Source organism: Carcharhinus amblyrhynchos, chromosome 5 (assembly GCF_965287045.1).
Source record: "Carcharhinus amblyrhynchos chromosome 5, sCarAmb.v2.hapA, whole genome shotgun sequence".
In the NCBI taxonomy this organism is placed as follows: Eukaryota; Metazoa; Chordata; class Chondrichthyes; order Carcharhiniformes; family Carcharhinidae; genus Carcharhinus; species Carcharhinus amblyrhynchos.
Window position 1 is genome coordinate 42482068 of NC_137328.1, and position 18330 is coordinate 42500397.

Consider the following 18330-nt stretch of genomic DNA (forward strand, 5'->3'; position numbering starts at 1 on the left):
ATACGTGAATAGAGACACCAGGGAGCTACCCTCAGGATAAAGGGGTAAAAAATTATCAAGATGTAAAAATGGGTTCCATACTAGATCTCATATCAGTACTTACACCTCTGCCAAAAATGTTCTCAACCATTAAAGAGTTGGACAAAGAAGTGCCAAGATTTGCTTGATCAGACTGCTTAAAATGGGCAGTGTACTCTGCTGGAGGTGTTTTTGTGATTTTAATTATCTTGTACTGCATTTTGTGTAATATTAATTAGCTTTGCAGGGTTGTCATATTTTGAATTTTTTTTGGTCAATATTTTGGTTGTTGCTAATTAAGAAATCACGCTGCACAAAGACACAAGTTTGGGTATTCTAAATGTTCATAGAATCCCTACAGTGCAAACGGAAGCCATTTGGCTCAGAGTCTGCACCTTTTCTCCAATACAGCCCTATCCCTGTAACCCCACATAGTTACCCTGCTAACACCTTAACCTAGGCATCTTGGGACATTAAAGGGCAATTTAGCATGGCCAGTCCATATAATCTGCACATCTTTGGATGATGGGGGAGGAAATCGGAGCCCCCCGAGGAAACCCTGCAAACACAGGGAGAATGTGCAACCTCCACACGGTCACACAAGGCCGGAATGGAACCTGCGTTTCTGGCACTGTGAGGTAGCAGTGCTAACCACTGTGTCATTGTGCCACCCATGAGTGTTGTACAATCAATAGGAGGAAGAAAAGTCTAAGTTAATTTAAATTTTAAAAAGACCTGTAACTGTGAAGAGAACCCTTTGGGCACATATGATTGTAGACAGAGATATCCTTTACTCAAACACTTGTGAGTAACCTGCTTCGCAACACATTTTATTCCTCCTTCACTAATTATTTTAGCTGCCATTCCTAAGGTTGACTCCTCCCTGGTACCTCACCGTAGCAACAGCAAACATTAAGATTATTCATCGACAAGAACATAAAAAGTGAGTCTCATCCTCTCCTCACCCAGTGAACACATGCAACCAGGTGCAGAAATCCAAGCTGGTTTCACTGAATATAACGCCACAAAATACGAGCGAACTATTAGGGCAGCAAAAAGTTAGCATTTTTAAACAAATCCCACAAAACAGTTTATGAGTACTATTAGGGCAAAGTGGAGAAAATATCCTGTAGTACTGCATTTCAACATCATGTTAAATACACTTTCAGTAAAAAAAAGGTCTCTCCTCTGCTTTCTACCAATTAAATCCTGCAATAACCAATTCATACAAACTGACTAACAAAACTAACAAGGCCATCATCATATTATACAATAGTACATTGAAAGAAGTAAATTTTTTTTTCTTTAATCACAAATATACCACTATTTTTGACAAGAAGAAAATCAAATGGTAGCACTAATTGGTACACATTTCTGCTGCACAGATATTTTACTGTAGGCATTTAAAATGATACTTGGATATTCAGATTCTTTCAGTTGCTCAGTGTGATTACTTGAGTTTCAAGATCAACTCAAGACAATTGTAAAAATAGTTAATTTGTGTAGTCATTTACCCACCTTCAGGCCAATGAGCAGCTTTCCATAAAATCTCCATCTGTTGTGATGTTGGAGTTTCTAGTGCAGAGGGAGTAGAAACAATAGAAAGAAACTTCTCAAGCATTTGCAGGTCATCTTCAGATAATTTTTGTTCAGCAGATGTTCTCTCATTCAGTTCCTTTAGTTTTCCTGTAACACATTGTTTCTTTCACAAATTGGCATATTTTCAAAAATACCTTTCAGAATGTCCTATTGCACAGCAATATGAACATGAAAAACAGATTACTGTCATAATTTTAACATGCACTTTCATAATGAGTAAACAAAAAAGTGATGAAAACAAAACTCTCGTGAAAAGGAAGCAACAGTGTGGTTCCTACAAAGGACAGATTAATAATACTTACCTATTATCTGGGTTATATTTGCTTGATCAAATGTGACAGGGTCTTTTTTGGGAAAGTAAGGGTTATTGATGGGTTTAGTAGCTGCACGCCCATCAGCAGAAACATAGGCATTTCCTCCTGTGAACAATAAGGAATTTTATGATGTAGAAGTAGTTTGCTTATTTTAAGAAAATTCTTTTACTCAATGAGATACCATAGAGACATCAGAAGGAGATGGTGGTATGCAGTTAATGTCACTTGACTAGTAATTCAGATACCTTGGCTAAACCTCTGGGGGGGTCACAGCTTAAAAGCCCAGCTAGTGCAATTTAAAAATTCAATTAATAAATATTTTGTATACAAAGCTAATTCTGACCATGAAAGTCAATTAAGAAATAGGAGTTTTAGACCACATTGGCCATCGATCCTGCTCTGCCATTCAATAGGATCATGTTTGATGTTGAACTTCAAATCCATTTTCCTGCCTGCTCCCCATATTCCTTAATTCCTGGAGAGGCCCAGCATATGTCGGCCCCACGCTTAAGTGCATTCAATAATGCAATAATGGAGTCTCTACAACCATCTGGGATAGAGGATTCCAAAGACTCCCAACACTTTGAGTGAAGTACCCAAGATTCATTGCAATCCTTTCAGTGAAATAATCAATTGTTGTAAAAAGTCATCTGCTTCACTAATGTTCATTAGGGAAGGAAACCTACCATCCTTATGCAGTCTGGCCTACATATGATACCAGAACCATAGCAATGTGGTTGGTTCTTAACTGTCCTCACAGAATTGTTGCGGCGCAGAAGACCACTTGGCCCATCATGTCTGGACCAGCTCTCCAAATGAGCAAATCACCTAATACAATTCTCCACTCTCCCCCTGCAACTCTGCAGGCAGGAATTAGGAGTAGGCATTTGGCCTTTCAGCCTACTCTGCCATTTAATAACACCATGACCGATTGGATTGTAATCGCATGTCTACCGCCAATAACTTTTTAACACCTTGTTTATCAAGAATCTACCTACCTCTACCTTGAAATATTCAACAGACTCTGCTTCCACTGCCTTTTGAGAAAAAAAGTGTACCAAAGACTCGTACCCTCAGAAAATATTTCTCTTCACTTCTGCCTTAAATGGGCAACCTCTTATTTTTAAAGAGAGCCCCCTAGTTTTAAATTCTCCCACAAAAGGAAACATCCTCTCCACATCCACCTCATCAATACCCCTCAGGGCCTTAAAGGTTTCAATCAAGTCACTGCTTACTCTTCTAAACTTGATCCATAAGACCACAAGACACAAGAGCAAAATTAGGTCACTCTGCTCATCGAGTCTGCTCCACCATTCAATTATGGCTGATCCGAGCTTTTGTTATAAGACAACATGTCCATTCTTGGTATTGATCAAGTAAATCTTCTCTGAATTGCTTCAAAAGCATTTACATTCCATTAAAGGGCAAAAAAAAAATCATTGGTCTCAAAAAACCAAAGGCTTGCATTCACCTGGCTTGTGGGTTATTCTAAGTGCATACTAATGGTCACATGTTAACAATCTAATTCAATTAATTTCCAAGACTAATACTAACTGAGCTTAAATTTCTAATTTATGATTTATCCAGCAATGAAGAATAATCCTTTCTAAACTTTCCTGGGGTGCATAAACTACATCAAATGCAGCAACTAATTCTTGATTAAGAAAGTAAGGTCATCTACAAAACAGCATTCAATGAATTGTGGAGGAAATGTAGCACTGAACAGGAAAATATGGATTTTAAAAAATTGCATAATTTCTCTCCATCTAATTCTCAAACTCCACCTGTAAAGGGATCACCTCCTGCAGAAGGGGCCAGATTAGATGGTACAGAGCCAGGTACATAGCGTCCAGATCCTGCAATAACAATGGGCAGACAGACAGATATATGAACAGCAAAATACATATACTTTGCACAATCTTAAAAACACATTACATATTCTTTGTTGATATTATGTCAACAAAGACTCCCCCCCAATTAAGGTTTATTTTTCACATGGAAAAATCCTTCACACATTTACTAGGGAATATTATACATTTATATTTCATTAAACCTTACTAGTAATGCATAATCTTCCAAATTTATTCTGGTTTCTGATCTGCAGATCAGAATTAGTGTACAATGAAGTGCAATGTGCAACATGCAGTTAAAACTGGGCACATCAATGCCAACCCTGACTTAGATTACAGGCCACAAATGGCCCCAAAAAGGCATGTGGATGACAGTGAAAAGTCCCCAAAATATTGAAGATTATGACGAATAGGTAGCCACAGATGGAGAACCACCCAGGACCAAGGCATTAATACTAGAGGCATTAAAAATGACTGGCTCACTTAGAGCTTAGGAATTGAAAGAAAGTCGAATGGGAGTGCTGCTAAGATCGTTAAAACTTGAGTTGAACAGAATTCCTTCTCTCATTATCAGTGAGGACAGGAATAGGGGTAGGTCATTTGCCACCTCAAACCTGTTCCATTACTCGCTTAGACCATTACCAGTCTGTACCTCGACTCCATTTACACATCTTTATTTTTGTATCTTACAATATCCACATCAAAGAAAAGTCATCAATCTCAGTCTTGAGAATATTAATTGATCCAGCATGTTCAGAGGTACGACATAGCAAAGGTAAGCAGTCCCTTGTGGGAGTAGTTTATCAGTCCCCTAACAGTAATTACAATGTAGGGCAGAATATACAGGGAGAAATAATAGGGTCTTGTAAGAAACATACTGCAATAATAATGGGTGACTTAAATCTATATATAGATTGGCTAAGAGAACCTGGAAGGTGAATATATTGAGGACAATTTCTTAGAGCAACATGTTTTAGAGCCAACCATACAGTAGACTATTGAACACTTGGTGATGTGCAGTGAGTCAGGATTAATTAATTACCATATAATAAAGGAGCTTTTAGCAATCATTTAACATGATTTATCTCAAAGTAAATAAAGGCAATTATCCATTTTGCAGTTGAATATCCTGCATTTGGGGACATCACAGCCATAAAGACACCCAAGTGCAATGGAATAGCCCCACCCTGGAAGATCAACCTGCTTGATCATTGACTCCCAGTTAAAGGGTACAAAGATAGAGCTGGCTAGTGAAACGGGAGCTTCAATTAATGGGTACGGCAGTAGAGATGCAGCAGCAGGCATTTAAGATGTTTCGTAACTCTCAGCAAAGATATACCCGTGAGAACGACTCTATGAGAAGGGCTCAATACATTCCAGTGAGAAAGAAAGACTCACCATCTATAGCAAAGGAAATTAACGATAGTATCAAATTGAAAGAAAAAAATTGTGCAAATCTGCAAAGTTAGTGGCAGGACAGATCTTTGGACAGAATTTAAAAACTAGCAAAGAATGACTAAAAATAATGAGGGAGACCGAATTTCTACAAGTATTTAAAAAGGAAAGATAACAAAAGTGAGCATTGGTCCTCTGGAGTGGTGTCAGGGGAATTAATAATGGGAAATAAAGAAATAGCAGAAGCATTGAACACATATTTTGTGTCTGTCTTTACTGTAAAATACACTAATAACATTTTAGAAATACTTGTATATGAGGAAATGGTAGAAAGGGAGGAAATCAAAACAATCATCAGGGAAAGAAAATTGTTAGAACTAAAGGCTGATAAATCTCCACTACCTGTTGGCCCACATCCTAGGGTCCTAAAAAGAAGTGATTAGCTACAGCGCTAGTAGATGTATTCATTGTAATTTCCCCAAATTCTGGAAAGATCCTAGCAGATTGGAAAATAGCAAATATAATACCTCTGTTTAAGAAAGAACATAAAAAAACTACAGGCCAGCTAATTTCACGTCTGTCAAACCAAAAATGCTATAACTTCTTACTAAGGAGATTATAGAGGGACACTTAGGAATGTTAATGCAGTCAGGTAACAATCAACGTGGTTTTGTGAAAGGAGAATAATGTTCAACTCGATAAGAAATGTTGGAGATAACATATTAGTATGGAGAGATGTTAGCAAGTAACATATAGTAGGGATAAATGGGTCATTTTCAGGTTGGCATGCGGTAATGAACAGAGTTCCATCTGGATCGGTGCTGGGGCCTCAACTATTTATCATCTAGATCAATAACTTGGATTAAGGGAACAAATACATGGTCCCTAAATTTGCTGGTGACACAGTGATGGGTAGGAATATAAGTTCTTAAAAGGAACATAAAGTGTCTACAAAGGGACTTAGATAGGCTGTAAGTGGGCAAAAATCTGGCAGATGGAGTGCAATATGGGAAAAGGTGAAATTGTTCACCTTGGCAGAATAGAAAAGCAGCACATTATTTAAATGGACAAAGATTATAAAACTCTTGAGGTATAGAGGGATCTGGATGTCCCTGGTGTGTGAATCACAAAAAGTTAGTGTGCGAGTACATCAAGTGACTATGAATGCAAATAGAATATTGCTGTTTATGCCAAGGGGAATGGAATAAAGTAGTATGGGTAGTTTTGCTACAGCTTAACAAAGGATTGGTGAAATCACATCTGGAGTATTATGTAGTTTTGGTCTCCTTACTTAAAAGAAGATTATATTTGTATTGGAAGCTGTTCAGAGAAGGTTTGCTCGGCAGATTCTTGGATAAAGGAAATGGAATAAAAGGGTGGTTCTGTATCTATCAGAGTTTAGAAGAATAAGGTTACCTTACTGAAAAATAAGATCCTGAGGGAACATGGCATGGTCATTTCTGCGAGCATATTTCCCCTGATGGGAAAGATTAGAATTAGGGGACACGGTTTAAAAATACGGATTCTCCTATTTAAGACACAGATGGAGATTTTCTTTCCTCTCAGAATTGTTAGTCTGTGGAATTCCCTTCCTCAGAAAGCAATGACAGCAGGGTCATTGTACATTTTTAAGTGAGATGAGTTGGATGGATTCTTGATTTGAGGTGGAGTTGAGTTGGAGAGGTGCATGTTTTTTTTTCATGGGATACAAAAGCTGCAGTAAGGCCAACATTTATTGCTCAGACTGCCTTCAAGCTGCTGGTGCGCCACAGCGTTTGAACTACTGCAGTCCACAGTGCAATTAAGGAAAGGAGTTCCAGATATTTACCTAGTGACAGTGATGGAACAATTATATTGTTCCAAGTCAGGATGTTATGTGACTTGGAGAGGAACTTGCAATCTATAGCCAAAAAAATGAAGTAGTAACACTTTGCTGAAATGAAAACAAAGTATTGCATACCCAAGAGCAGCACAAGTGTTCATTCAACTGAAATAAAACAAGGGGGGAATAAAAACTGTTGAGATTTCTGGAGAAGAGCTGTGATACAGCATAATAACGAAAACTTATTTGGGTAATATAAATTTAGAACAGACTGCTCTTTAAGGACCATACATTCTTAACTGAGCTTATTGGTGCACACAAAGGCTGGAATGAAGCAAAAATCCCATTAAAGCTTCAGATTTTTAGGAATATGCCAGGTCATCTATTATTGTTTAAAGTCATGAAAATGTTTGTCAAAACAGTAATTTTTAACAAAGTTGCTATAAGATTTATTCAAAAAAGGCTCTTTCCTAAAGACAAATATTACCTGTAAATGGATCTATTCCACTCGTACCTCCAGTGCCTAAACCAGTCCCTGGTATATAACGGCCTGAACCTGCAAAGTATTAAATACATTACAAATTGTTGAATTTGTCTCATTTCATCATACAAGAGAAAACTCCTCCACGTGTTTTACCCAGGATTTGTTGACCAGAAATTTTAGTTCAAGTTTCATTATGTAAAAACAAGCAGTTCTTCTCCCCCACCTCCCCAGTCATAAAATCTGCCCAATAAGTGAGGCAGATTCAGGCTCCTTCAGCTGTTTATGGCTCTCTTTTTAGATTTCCAGCATCTGCAGTATTTTGCATTTGCTGTAGTCTAAATCTGGTCTGAAACCTTGCTATCAATGAAATCAAAAAAAATAAATTTTGTCTTCACAAAATCAAATTACAAAGGCTGTACAAGTATTTTTCCCACTCCAAAATAATAAACTGACATGTCCAACACATACCCACATCTGAGCTAAGTGGAGAGACTAGAAAAGCTAGGTTGTTCTTTCTAAAGCGGAGAAAGTTGAGGGGGATTTAATAGATTTCAAAATCATAAGGGCTATCTGCAGGTTAGGTGGATTAGCCAGGTAAATATGCAGGGTTTTGGGGATAGGGCAGGGAGCGGACCTGGGTATGATGCTCTTTTGGGACAGTCTGTGCAGACTTGAAGGGCCAAATGACCTTCTTTTGCATTGTAGGGATTCTATGGTTCTCCTTAGTTGCTCTGTTCACAATAGAAGTAATATCGGTAACCAGAAACAAAGAACCAGAGGCAAGATAAATTTTGTTTTTTTAAATGCTGCAAGTTGTCTTGGCCTAGAATGCACTGCCAGAAAGGTTGGATAAGCAGATTAAATGATAACTTTCAAAAAGGAATAAAGATCATAAAACTGTGTCAACATTCAAAATTGGACTGATATGTAGATGAGAGAAAAGGGGAGTAAAGGATATGAGAAGATGGTATACAAGCGTGATTCGGTCTATTTGCTAATATGGGGAATAAATAGACTGCTTGTGTGAACTACCCATTTCTATGTTGTGAATTACATGCATTTCAATGTATTATGGCAGTATATATTTGGGTTTCAATCAGAAACTAGGGGGCAGCACGATGGCACAGTGGTTAGCACTGATGCCTCACAGCGCCAAGCACTGATGCCTCACAGCACCAGGGATCTGGATTCGATTCCCAGCTCAGGTCACTGTCTGTGTGGAGTGTGCATGTTCTCCCCATGTCTGTGTGGGTTTCCTCTGGATGCTCCAGTTCCCACAGTCTGAAGGTTGTGCTGGTTAGGTGCATTGGCCATGCTAAATTCTCCCTCAGTGTACCCAAGCAGGCACCGGAGTGTGACCACGAGGGAATTTCCGGAGTGATTTCATTGTAAGCTTACTTGTGACACTAATCATAAATAAAAGTATCTTTTAAAATACTATGGTACAAGAATATTCTTTCAACTCCACCACAAATTGGTTGTACACTGTTATTACTCTCACTTTGTAAGTGGAGTAGAATATATGGGTTCACTGCAAATTAAAAAATGAGATAAATACATTTACAGTACAGTAACCTCACTGACCTGTAAAAGGATCTGAAAACCCTGTGCCTGTTGATCCAAGTGTATGTCCTTTTGTATTCTCAATAATAAAATTCGCAACCTGATCTAGAAACATTGGGTTCAGGTCATTCTTTTGTAAGAAATTGTGGGCAACAAGCCATGGATCATCAGTGATATTGTAAGGCAGTTTCATTGAAGGTCCACCCTCATTAATATCAATAGTAAACACATAATCAAACTCCTAAAATATGAGATACAAAGAAAAGTTATTGTTGTGGGTCTGAACTTCAGCTAGCCTCAAACTATAATACAACTGCATATTCACTAACTATGTGACAATAGTGATAAAGTCAAATCAGACTATCCAGGTTGGTAGCAAACAAATTAGATGATGCATTATACAGTGTTACAGAAACTCCCTGTTCAATAATAATGCTGAGTGGACTGCTAAATTAATTTTAATATAGTTGCAGCCTTCCATCATATAAAACAGCGATTTTCAGAGTGGTGGTCAACTTTGTGTTTTAGCCAGTCTCCCTTATGCTGTTGACATTCTGCAGCGAAACTGGAGTGACCTCTCCAGGGAGCATGCCTGGGTAAAACTTATGGAGACCAGGGCTGCCCAAATATCAGGGTCCCAATTCAACCTTCCCAGCAGAGTCCAAAGGAATGGAAAGCACTATGTTTGGCCCTGATGGGTTGCAGGACTTACTAGAAATACGACATATTTAGACACGAGTCTGTCTTTGGCCTCCACTTCAGGTTTATTCCCTGAGCCTTTGATCTTCTGGGGATATCCAAAAGGCAGTGGAACTATTCACTCATTGCTAGGAATTTGTTTCATGAATATCAGGGCATGTCCACATGCAGGTAGGCCTACACACTGCATATCTGGAGGTCGGGGTTTCTCGTAAGCTTTAGGCTAGGGCCACAAGGGACCCAGTTAGAATATAACACCAGAAAGAGGTACAGCTGAAGACCTGCCAACGGAGAGGATGTGCACCGACAAGGCGAGACTTATATATTTGGGTCTCTTTTCTGCATTGCTGCTAACCAACAGAATAGGCTGAAAAGGAGAAGCAAACTAACATGCATAGACTAAAAGAATATTAATTCTATTCACCCTCACAGTAGACACATCACATCGATCTGTTGGACACACATTATACTGGAATTCCCACCATGTTACTCAGGGGTGGAAGAGGTTAGGTTGATGAGCTCAGGCAACCAGCCACAGGGACGCACATATGGAATGTGCATTTGGAGGCGGGATAAGCCGAGGAACAGAATGATTGGGTAGGATGCTATGCCAGCCAGCAGGTCTGAGGGTGCACAAGGAATCGGTAAGCTTTCCAGTACTGAGCTCCTGTTAAATGTATTTCTTATTTGGTTATAAATGCTGAGGGTGAAGCTTCTTGGAATTTATGGCTGATTTTTACTTTTGCAATGATGTGATGACATTACAGCAGCAACTAAGTATGATAAAGTTAGCAGTTATGAATGTTCCAGAAGCTACATAAATAGCATTTTACTTTCAATTTATTTTGGGAAACATTTTTTAAATTCTTTCACAGGATACTGGTGTTGCTGGCTTGGCCAGCATTGGTTGCCCATTTTAATTAATTGTTCTTGAGAAGATGGATATTGAGTCATCTTCCTGAAGCACTGCAGTACATGTGGGGCAGGTACAACAGCAATGCGGTTAGGAAGGAAGTTCCAGGATTTTGACCTAGTGACAGTAAAGGAACAGGAATATAGTACCAAGTCAGGACGGCTTGGAGGGAAACTTGCAGGTGGCTGTGTTCTCATGTGCCTGTTGCCCTTCCCCTTCTAGGAGTTAGAGGTCTCGAGTTTGGTAAGTGCTGCCAAAGGAACTTTGGCTGCAATTCATCTTGTAGATGGCATACACTGCTGACATTGTGCATCGGTGTTGGAGAGAGTGAATGCTTAAGATGGTGGACGGGGTGCCAATCAAGTGGGTAGCTTTGTCTTGGATAGTATCAAGTTTCTTGAGTGTTGTTTGAGCGGCACTCTTCCAGATATATTTTGACATTGTTTACGAAACTTGTGAAACTACACAAATTATTTGTTAATTATTCACAGAAGTGAATTTATATTACAGCCAACAAATGTTAGAGAAAATCACCAGTTTTAGATACAATTACATTTTCTAAACTGTAACAGAGATGTTCCAATTTTTTGTTTTGTAAAAACTAAGGTAAAAATACAGATCGTGAAACATACTTTGCCTTCGTAAAGAACTTTTCCCGAAGTTTTCTGGGTTCCTCCTGATGAACCCACCACATCACCAATCTTAATCCATCGCCCATCAACAACACTCCACTGATAAGCCTGAACAGAATCTCCAACTCTGATCAGCCGTGTTTGACCCTCCCTTGTGCCTAAAAACAAGAAAAAAATAGAAAGTTCAAAAATTGAATACTGCAACTGAAATTTGACCTTGTTTTTGAATACATCTTTGGGCTTAATGCAGTGACATTGGACTTATCAGAAAATACAAAACAAATTGTTTTGTGTAAAAGTTTTTGTGCTTAACTCCCAGCTTTGGGAACTGAGTAAGCCAGCCAATCCTATGTAGATAAGAGGTTTCTCTTCCCTCAACACAATTATATTAAGGTTGCTTCTTGAGCAATTGAAACATCATAAAGTGCAAGTTTGTTGTGGTGGAATGAAACTTGTGGATTTGGACAGTTTGAGTTCATCGGTATCACCAAGCTCTGAATGAAATATTACCTTTGTTTTATTAACTTGCTTATTTCACTATCAGACAAATAACACATAATAGAAAGATATAGTTTAAATAAAAATTGCTTTTGTAACATTTCTATAGTTTCAATCATAATGAAAATAACAAGTTAATACCATCAGAATTATTGATGGAAATAAATAGTATTTTTATGACAAATTATAGAAGTAATAAACCTACTTCAAATACTTGACTCTCACACTCTGCCTACAAAGCTCAGCTTCAGGGAGACAAGGTGGAGTCTTCAGTGAGAAGCACCATAACCATTCAACTTTTGTAATAAAAAACACATATAACAGGCTGACATGAATTCCATCTCACTCCGGTTTGGGTTTCCTTTGTTTTTTTTCCCGCTCCTTCTATTGCTACCCTTCTGGTCTCTCCAACCATTATACCTTTGTCATGTCTCTCCCACTTTATATTTGCGTTGCACTCCCTCACCCACTCTTCCCATTTCATTTCCCTCTCTTCCACTCGTTTTCTCCCTCTTTCCCACTTTGTGTCTTTTTTTTCTCTTTGTCAGTCCAGTTTGTGTTTCTCTATCTCCCTCTCTCTTTTGCCACCAGTTTATTTCTCTCAGGATTTTGGAGTTTTGAGGTAATTTTCATTGTACAGCGGCACAATGATTAGCACTGCTGTCTCACAGCGCCAGGGACCTGATTTCAATTCCCGGCTTGGATCACTGTCTGTATGGAGTTTGCATGTTCTTCGTGACTGCATGAATTTCTTCCAGGTGCTCTGGTTTCCTCCCACAGTCTGAGAGACGTGCCGGTTAGGTGCATTGCCCATGCTAAATTCTCCCTCAGTGTACCCGAACAGAGGCCAGAGTGTGGCGATTAGGGGATTTTCACATAGCGAGGGGGATTGAATATAAAAGTAGGGAGGTCTTGCTGCGGCTGTATAGGGCATTGGTGAGGCCGCAGCTGGAGTACTGTGTGCAGTTTTGGGCGCCGCACCTGCGCAAAGATATTTTGGCCTTGGAGGGAGTGCGGAGGAGGTTTACTAGGCTGATACCGGAGTTGAGGGGGTTGAGCTATGAGGAGAGGCTGAATAAACTGGGCTTGTACTCGTTAGTTTAGAAGAATGAGGGGAGATCTCATTGAGACGTATAAGATGATGAATGGGATGGATAGGATAGAGGTGGAGAGACTCTTCCCGCTCAAAAAAGACAGTAGGACTAGGGGGCACAGCCTCAAGATAAAGGGGGGGCGGTTTAGAACGGAGTTGAGGAGGAACTTCTTCACTCAAAGGGTGGTGAATCTCTGGAATTCTCTGCCCGTTGAAGTGGTGGAGGCTACCTTGCTAAATATTTTTAAGACGCGGGTTGATGGGTTTTTGATAAGAGAGGGGATTAAGGGTTATGGGGAGAGGGCGGGAAAGCGGAACTGAGCCACGACAGATCAGCCATGATCTTATTGAATGGCGGGGCAGGCTCGAAGGGCTAGATGGCCTACTCCTGCTCCTATTTCTTATGTTCACAGTAACGTCATGACAGTGTTAATATAAGCCTACTTGTGACAATAAAGTAAATTAAGCGGTGCACTCAGGATGGAGGGGAGAGGGACAGGACAATGGTTAGCACTGCTGCCTCACAGCACCAGGGACCCAGATTCAATTCCAGCCTCGGGCCACTGTCTGTGTGGAGTCTGGGTGGGATTGTGGTTGGTGCAGACTCAATGAGCCAAATGGCCTCCTTCTGCACTGACAGGATTCTATGATTCTAAGCAGCTGGGCTTCGTTTAGTTGCAAGCTGTAACAGTCAGGGTGCTGCATATGTTTGAACCATGAAACTAAGGACTTTTTCTCCCAATCCATCAGCTGCAGTGCTCAGGAAATCAGTCATGAAATTTGGTAAGTGATGAGAATGCAATACAATATAGCTCCACAATCTGCCACTGATTTGATTTAAAAAAACTAATTTCAAAAATCCCCTTATGCTCCAACACACATTCATTACACAACAAGTTTAACAGACTACTGAATTTCTTCCAACTCCCTAATATATATCTTCATGATCTCTGCAAAACACTAGTCAATGTACAGATTGGGGTACAAGAGCAGCAGAAATTGCCTGGGTGTAGATCCCATAAAAATTCAAAGTAACTTGGCCATTGTTGAAATTGCACCTGGTCTTCAGCAATGATAGTCACTGGACCCAGATGGGAGGTGATTGAGGGGTTCTGGCAGGGCCACATTAGAAGAGTCCGATGAGGGGGAAACTAGGAGTGGTGATAATGCTTCCAATAGGTTGAGGGACAAAAAGAGGAACCTACTTCTTATGCCCAGCCCCCCTCTTCTCCTCCGCCTCCCAACCAAAGAGACCTAAGAGTTGTTTAAGAAGGGTGCCAGGCAAAAGGCGGGGAATTATAGGCCGGTTAGTTTAACGTCTGTGGTAGGTAAAATGTTAGAATCTGTCATTAAGGAGGAAATTGCGAGGCATCTTGAAGGGAATTGCTTGATAGAGCAGACGCAGCACGGTTTCATTAAAGGGAAGTCGTGTCTGACAAATTTACTGGAGTTCTATGAGGATGCGTCTAGGGCGGTGGATAGAGGAGAGCCGGTGGATGTGGTATTTCTAGATTTTCAGAAGGCGTTTGACAAAGTACCTCACAAGAGGTTATTGCAGAAGGTCGAGGGACATGGAGTTGGGGGTAGGGTGTTAGCGTGGATAGAGGATTGGTTGCAGAGAGTGGGGGTCAACGGGTGCTATTCGGATTGGCGGATGGTGACTAGTGGAGTGCCCCAGGGGTCGGTGCTGGGGCCTCAGCTTTTTACCATTTATATAGATGATCTGGAGGACGGAACCGAGTGTAGGGTGTCGAAATTTGCTGATGACACCAAGATTGGGGGAACGGCAAATTGTGCGGAGGGTATGGAGAGTCTGCAGAAGGATCTAGATAGGCTGGGCGAATGGGCCAGGAAATGGCAAATGGAATTTAATGTTGGCAAGTGTGAGGTGGTCCACTTTGGTAGGAAGAATGGTAGGAAGGACTATTACTTACGGGGCGAAAAACTGCAGCAGGCGACGGTGCAGAGGGACCTCGGGGTCCTTGTGCATGAGTCGCAAAAACCCAGCTTGCAGGTGCAGCAGGTGGTCAGGAAGGCAAATGGGATGCTGGCCTTCATGGCGAGGGGGATTGAATATAAAAGTAGGGAGGTCTTGCTGCAGCTGTATAGGGCATTGGTGAGGCCGCAGCTGGAGTACTGTGTGCAGTTTTGGGCGCCGCACCTGCGCAAAGATATTTTGGCCTTGGAGGGAGTGCAGAGGAGGTTTACTAGGCTGATACCGGAGTTGAGGGGGTTGAGCCATGAGGAGAGGCTGAATAAACTGGGCTTGTACTCGTTAGAGTTTAGAAGAATGAGGGGAGATCTCATTGAGACGTATAAGATGATGAATGGGATGGATAGGATAGAGGTGGAGAGACTCTTCCCGCTCAAAAAAGACAGTAGGACTAGGGGGCACAGCCTCAAGAAAGAAGGGGGGCGGTTTAGAACGGAGTTGAGGAGGAACTTCTTCACTCAAAGGGTGGTGAATCTCTGGAATCCTCTGCCCGTTGAAGTGGTGGAGGCTGCCTTGCTAAATATTTTTAAGACGCGGGTTGATGGGTTTTTGATAGGAGAGGGGATTAAGGGTTATGGGGAGAAAGCGGGAAAGTGGAACTGAGCCACGACAGATCAGCCATGATCTTATTGAATGGCGGGGCAGGCTCGAAGGGCTAGATGGCCTACTCCTGCTCCTATTTCTTATGTTCTTAAAGGGATTCAAACTTGGTTCCTTCTCTGTCTCTCACGCTTGTTTAAATCTAGGGTATCTCCATGAAGTAAAGGACAGTGCTGAAAGGCAACAGACAAGCAGCCATTCACACTGAAATATTCTCACAGAAACAAAGCCAGAAAGTTAACATCTTTTGCTTCACTTTGAATTGAAAGAAAAAAAAAATCAGATTACATAAGAACATAAGAAATAGGAGCAGGAGTAGGCCAACTAGCCCTTCGAGCCTGCCCCGCCATTCAATAAGATCATGGCTGATCTGACTTGGCTCAGCTCCACATTCCCGCCCTCTCCCCATAACCCTTAATCCCCTCGCTTATCAAAAACCCATCAACCCGCGTCTTAAAAATATTTAGCGAGGCAGCCTCCACCACTTCAACGGGCAGAGAATTCCAGAGATTCACCACCCTTTGAGTGAAGAAGTTCCTCCTCAACTCCGTTCTAAACCGCCCCCCCTTTATCTTGAGGCTGTGCCCCCTAGTCCTACTATCCTTTCTGAGCGGGAAGAGTCTCTCCACCCCTATCCTATCCATCCCATTCATCATCTTATACGTCTCAATGAGATCTCCCCTCATTCTTCTAAACTCTAACGAGTACAAGCCTAGTTTATTCAGCCTCTCCTCATAGCTCAACCCCCTCAACTCCGGCATCAGCCTAGTAAACCTCCTCTGTACTCCCTCCAAGGCCAAAATATCCTTGCGTAAGTACAGCGCCCAAAACTGCACACAGTACTCCAGCTGCGGCCTCACCAATGCCCTATACAGCCGCAGCAAGACCTCCCTACTTTTATATTCAATCCCCCTCGCGATGAAGGCCAGCATCCCATTCGCCTTCCTGACCATCTGCTGCACCTGCAAGCCGGGTTTTTGCGACTCATGCACAAGGACCCCGAGGTCCCTCTGCACCGTCGCCTGATGCAGTTTTTCTCCATGTAAGTAATAATCCTTCCTACCATTCTTCCTACCAAAGCGGACCACCTCACACTTGCCAACATTAAATTCCATTTGCCATTTCCTGGCCCATTCGCCCAGCCTATCTAGATCCTTCTGTAGACTCTCCCCACCCTCTGCACAATTTGCCTTTCCACCAATTTTGGTGTCATCAGCAAAGATTACAAAGTAAATGAATATAATTGGAACAGGATCAACATAAATAAAGATAAGCAAACTTTAAAAAGGTTAATTAAAAAGTCTTATCCTAATGGAGAAATTTAATATTCCACAAATATAAAATTGCTTTTCAAAGCCAGTGGGATTACTTAGCAGCAATTATGAACTTAGTACACTGCAATGATTTCACCCAATCACATGATTATTCATCATACCCAGATATTGAGGGAATATTACCTCTATTCAGCATTCTATTTGGCCTATCAAATCTGCAACGATTCTGACAGATTACTATCAATATTGCCCAACTCCATGTAACATGAAGTTAACAATCATGTAAACATATGAATTAGGAGGTGTAGGCCTTTGAGACTGCTCCGCCATTCAATAAGATCATGTCTGATCTGATTATAACCTCCCACCTGCCGGATAACCCTTCACCCTTGCTGATCAAGAATGCATCTGCCTTTACCTTAAAAATATTCAAAGACTCTACTACTGCTACCTTTTCAGGAACGGAGTTTCAAAAACTCAATACCCTCAGAGAAAACAATTTTCCACATCTTTGTCTAAATGGGTGACCCCTTATTTTTCAACAATGATCCCTAGTTTTGATTCATCCACAAAATAAAACATTCTTTCCACACCCACATCAAGTCTCCTCTTACCATTCAAAACTCCAATGGATACAAGCCCAATCTGTCCAAGCTTTCTTCATAAGACAACCCACTCTTACCTGGTATTAACCAAGTAAAGCTTCTGAACTGTTTTGAATGCATTTACATCCTTTCTTAAATAAGGAGAACAATACAGTACACAGTACTTCAGATGAGGTCTCATTAGGCCAATACAACTGAAGCATAACATCCCTGCTTTTATGTTTAATTTCCGTCACAGCAAATGATAACATTCCATTAGCTTTCCTAATTACTTGCTGTAATTGTATATTGGCCTTGTGTTTCGTGCACTAGGACATCCAGACTCCTTTAAATTTCAAGAGCTCTGCAATCTCTGACCATTTATATATGCTTAGTTTTAATTCTTCCTGTCAAAATTGACATTCACATTTTCTCACATCATACGCCATTTGCTAAATCTTTGCCCACTCACCCAGCTATGTTCCTTTGTAGCCTGTTGATGTCTTTACAACTTATTTGCCTATCTATTTGTGTAATCAGCAAGTTTATCAACCGTTCCTCCAGTCTGCTGATCCATGTCATTTATCTAAATTGTAAAAGGTTAGGCCCAGCACTGATTCCTGTGGAACTCCACTCATTACATACTGCCAACCAGATAAAGACTCATTTATGTCTACTTTATTTCTTGTTAGCTACCTAATCTTCTATCCATGCTTTTGTATTATCCCCTACACCTAAGATTTTGTTTTCCTGCAACAACCTTCGATGTGGCACCTTGTTAACTGCATTCTGGAAATCCAAGAACAGTAAATCGACTAGTTCTTCTTTATCTACAGCACATGTAACTTCATCAGCGAATTCCAAATAAATTGGTTAAAAGGTAATATACATGCATTTCCCTTTAGAATCATTGCATCCTGCGCTGTAGGGATTCTATTTGGCTCATCAAATCTGCAACGACTGACAGACTATCTTACCCACGCCCCCTCTGCCACCCTA

General features: G+C 40.8%; 1 protein-coding gene across 1 annotated transcript in view; it reads right to left on the reverse strand.

Annotated features, from left to right (window-relative positions):
- Positions 1-18330, reverse strand: part of plaa (phospholipase A2-activating protein) — a 41265-nt gene that overhangs the window by 2431 nt on the left and 20504 nt on the right. The window contains exons 8-13 of the mRNA XM_080188695.1: positions 11290-11447; positions 9067-9286; positions 7486-7554; positions 3716-3787; positions 1920-2036; positions 1537-1704 (exon numbers count right to left, since the gene is read on the reverse strand). Of these exons, the coding sequence (XP_080044821.1) occupies positions 1537-1704; positions 1920-2036; positions 3716-3787; positions 7486-7554; positions 9067-9286; positions 11290-11447 (804 nt within the window). The remainder of the gene's footprint in view (positions 1-1536; positions 1705-1919; positions 2037-3715; positions 3788-7485; positions 7555-9066; positions 9287-11289; positions 11448-18330) is intronic.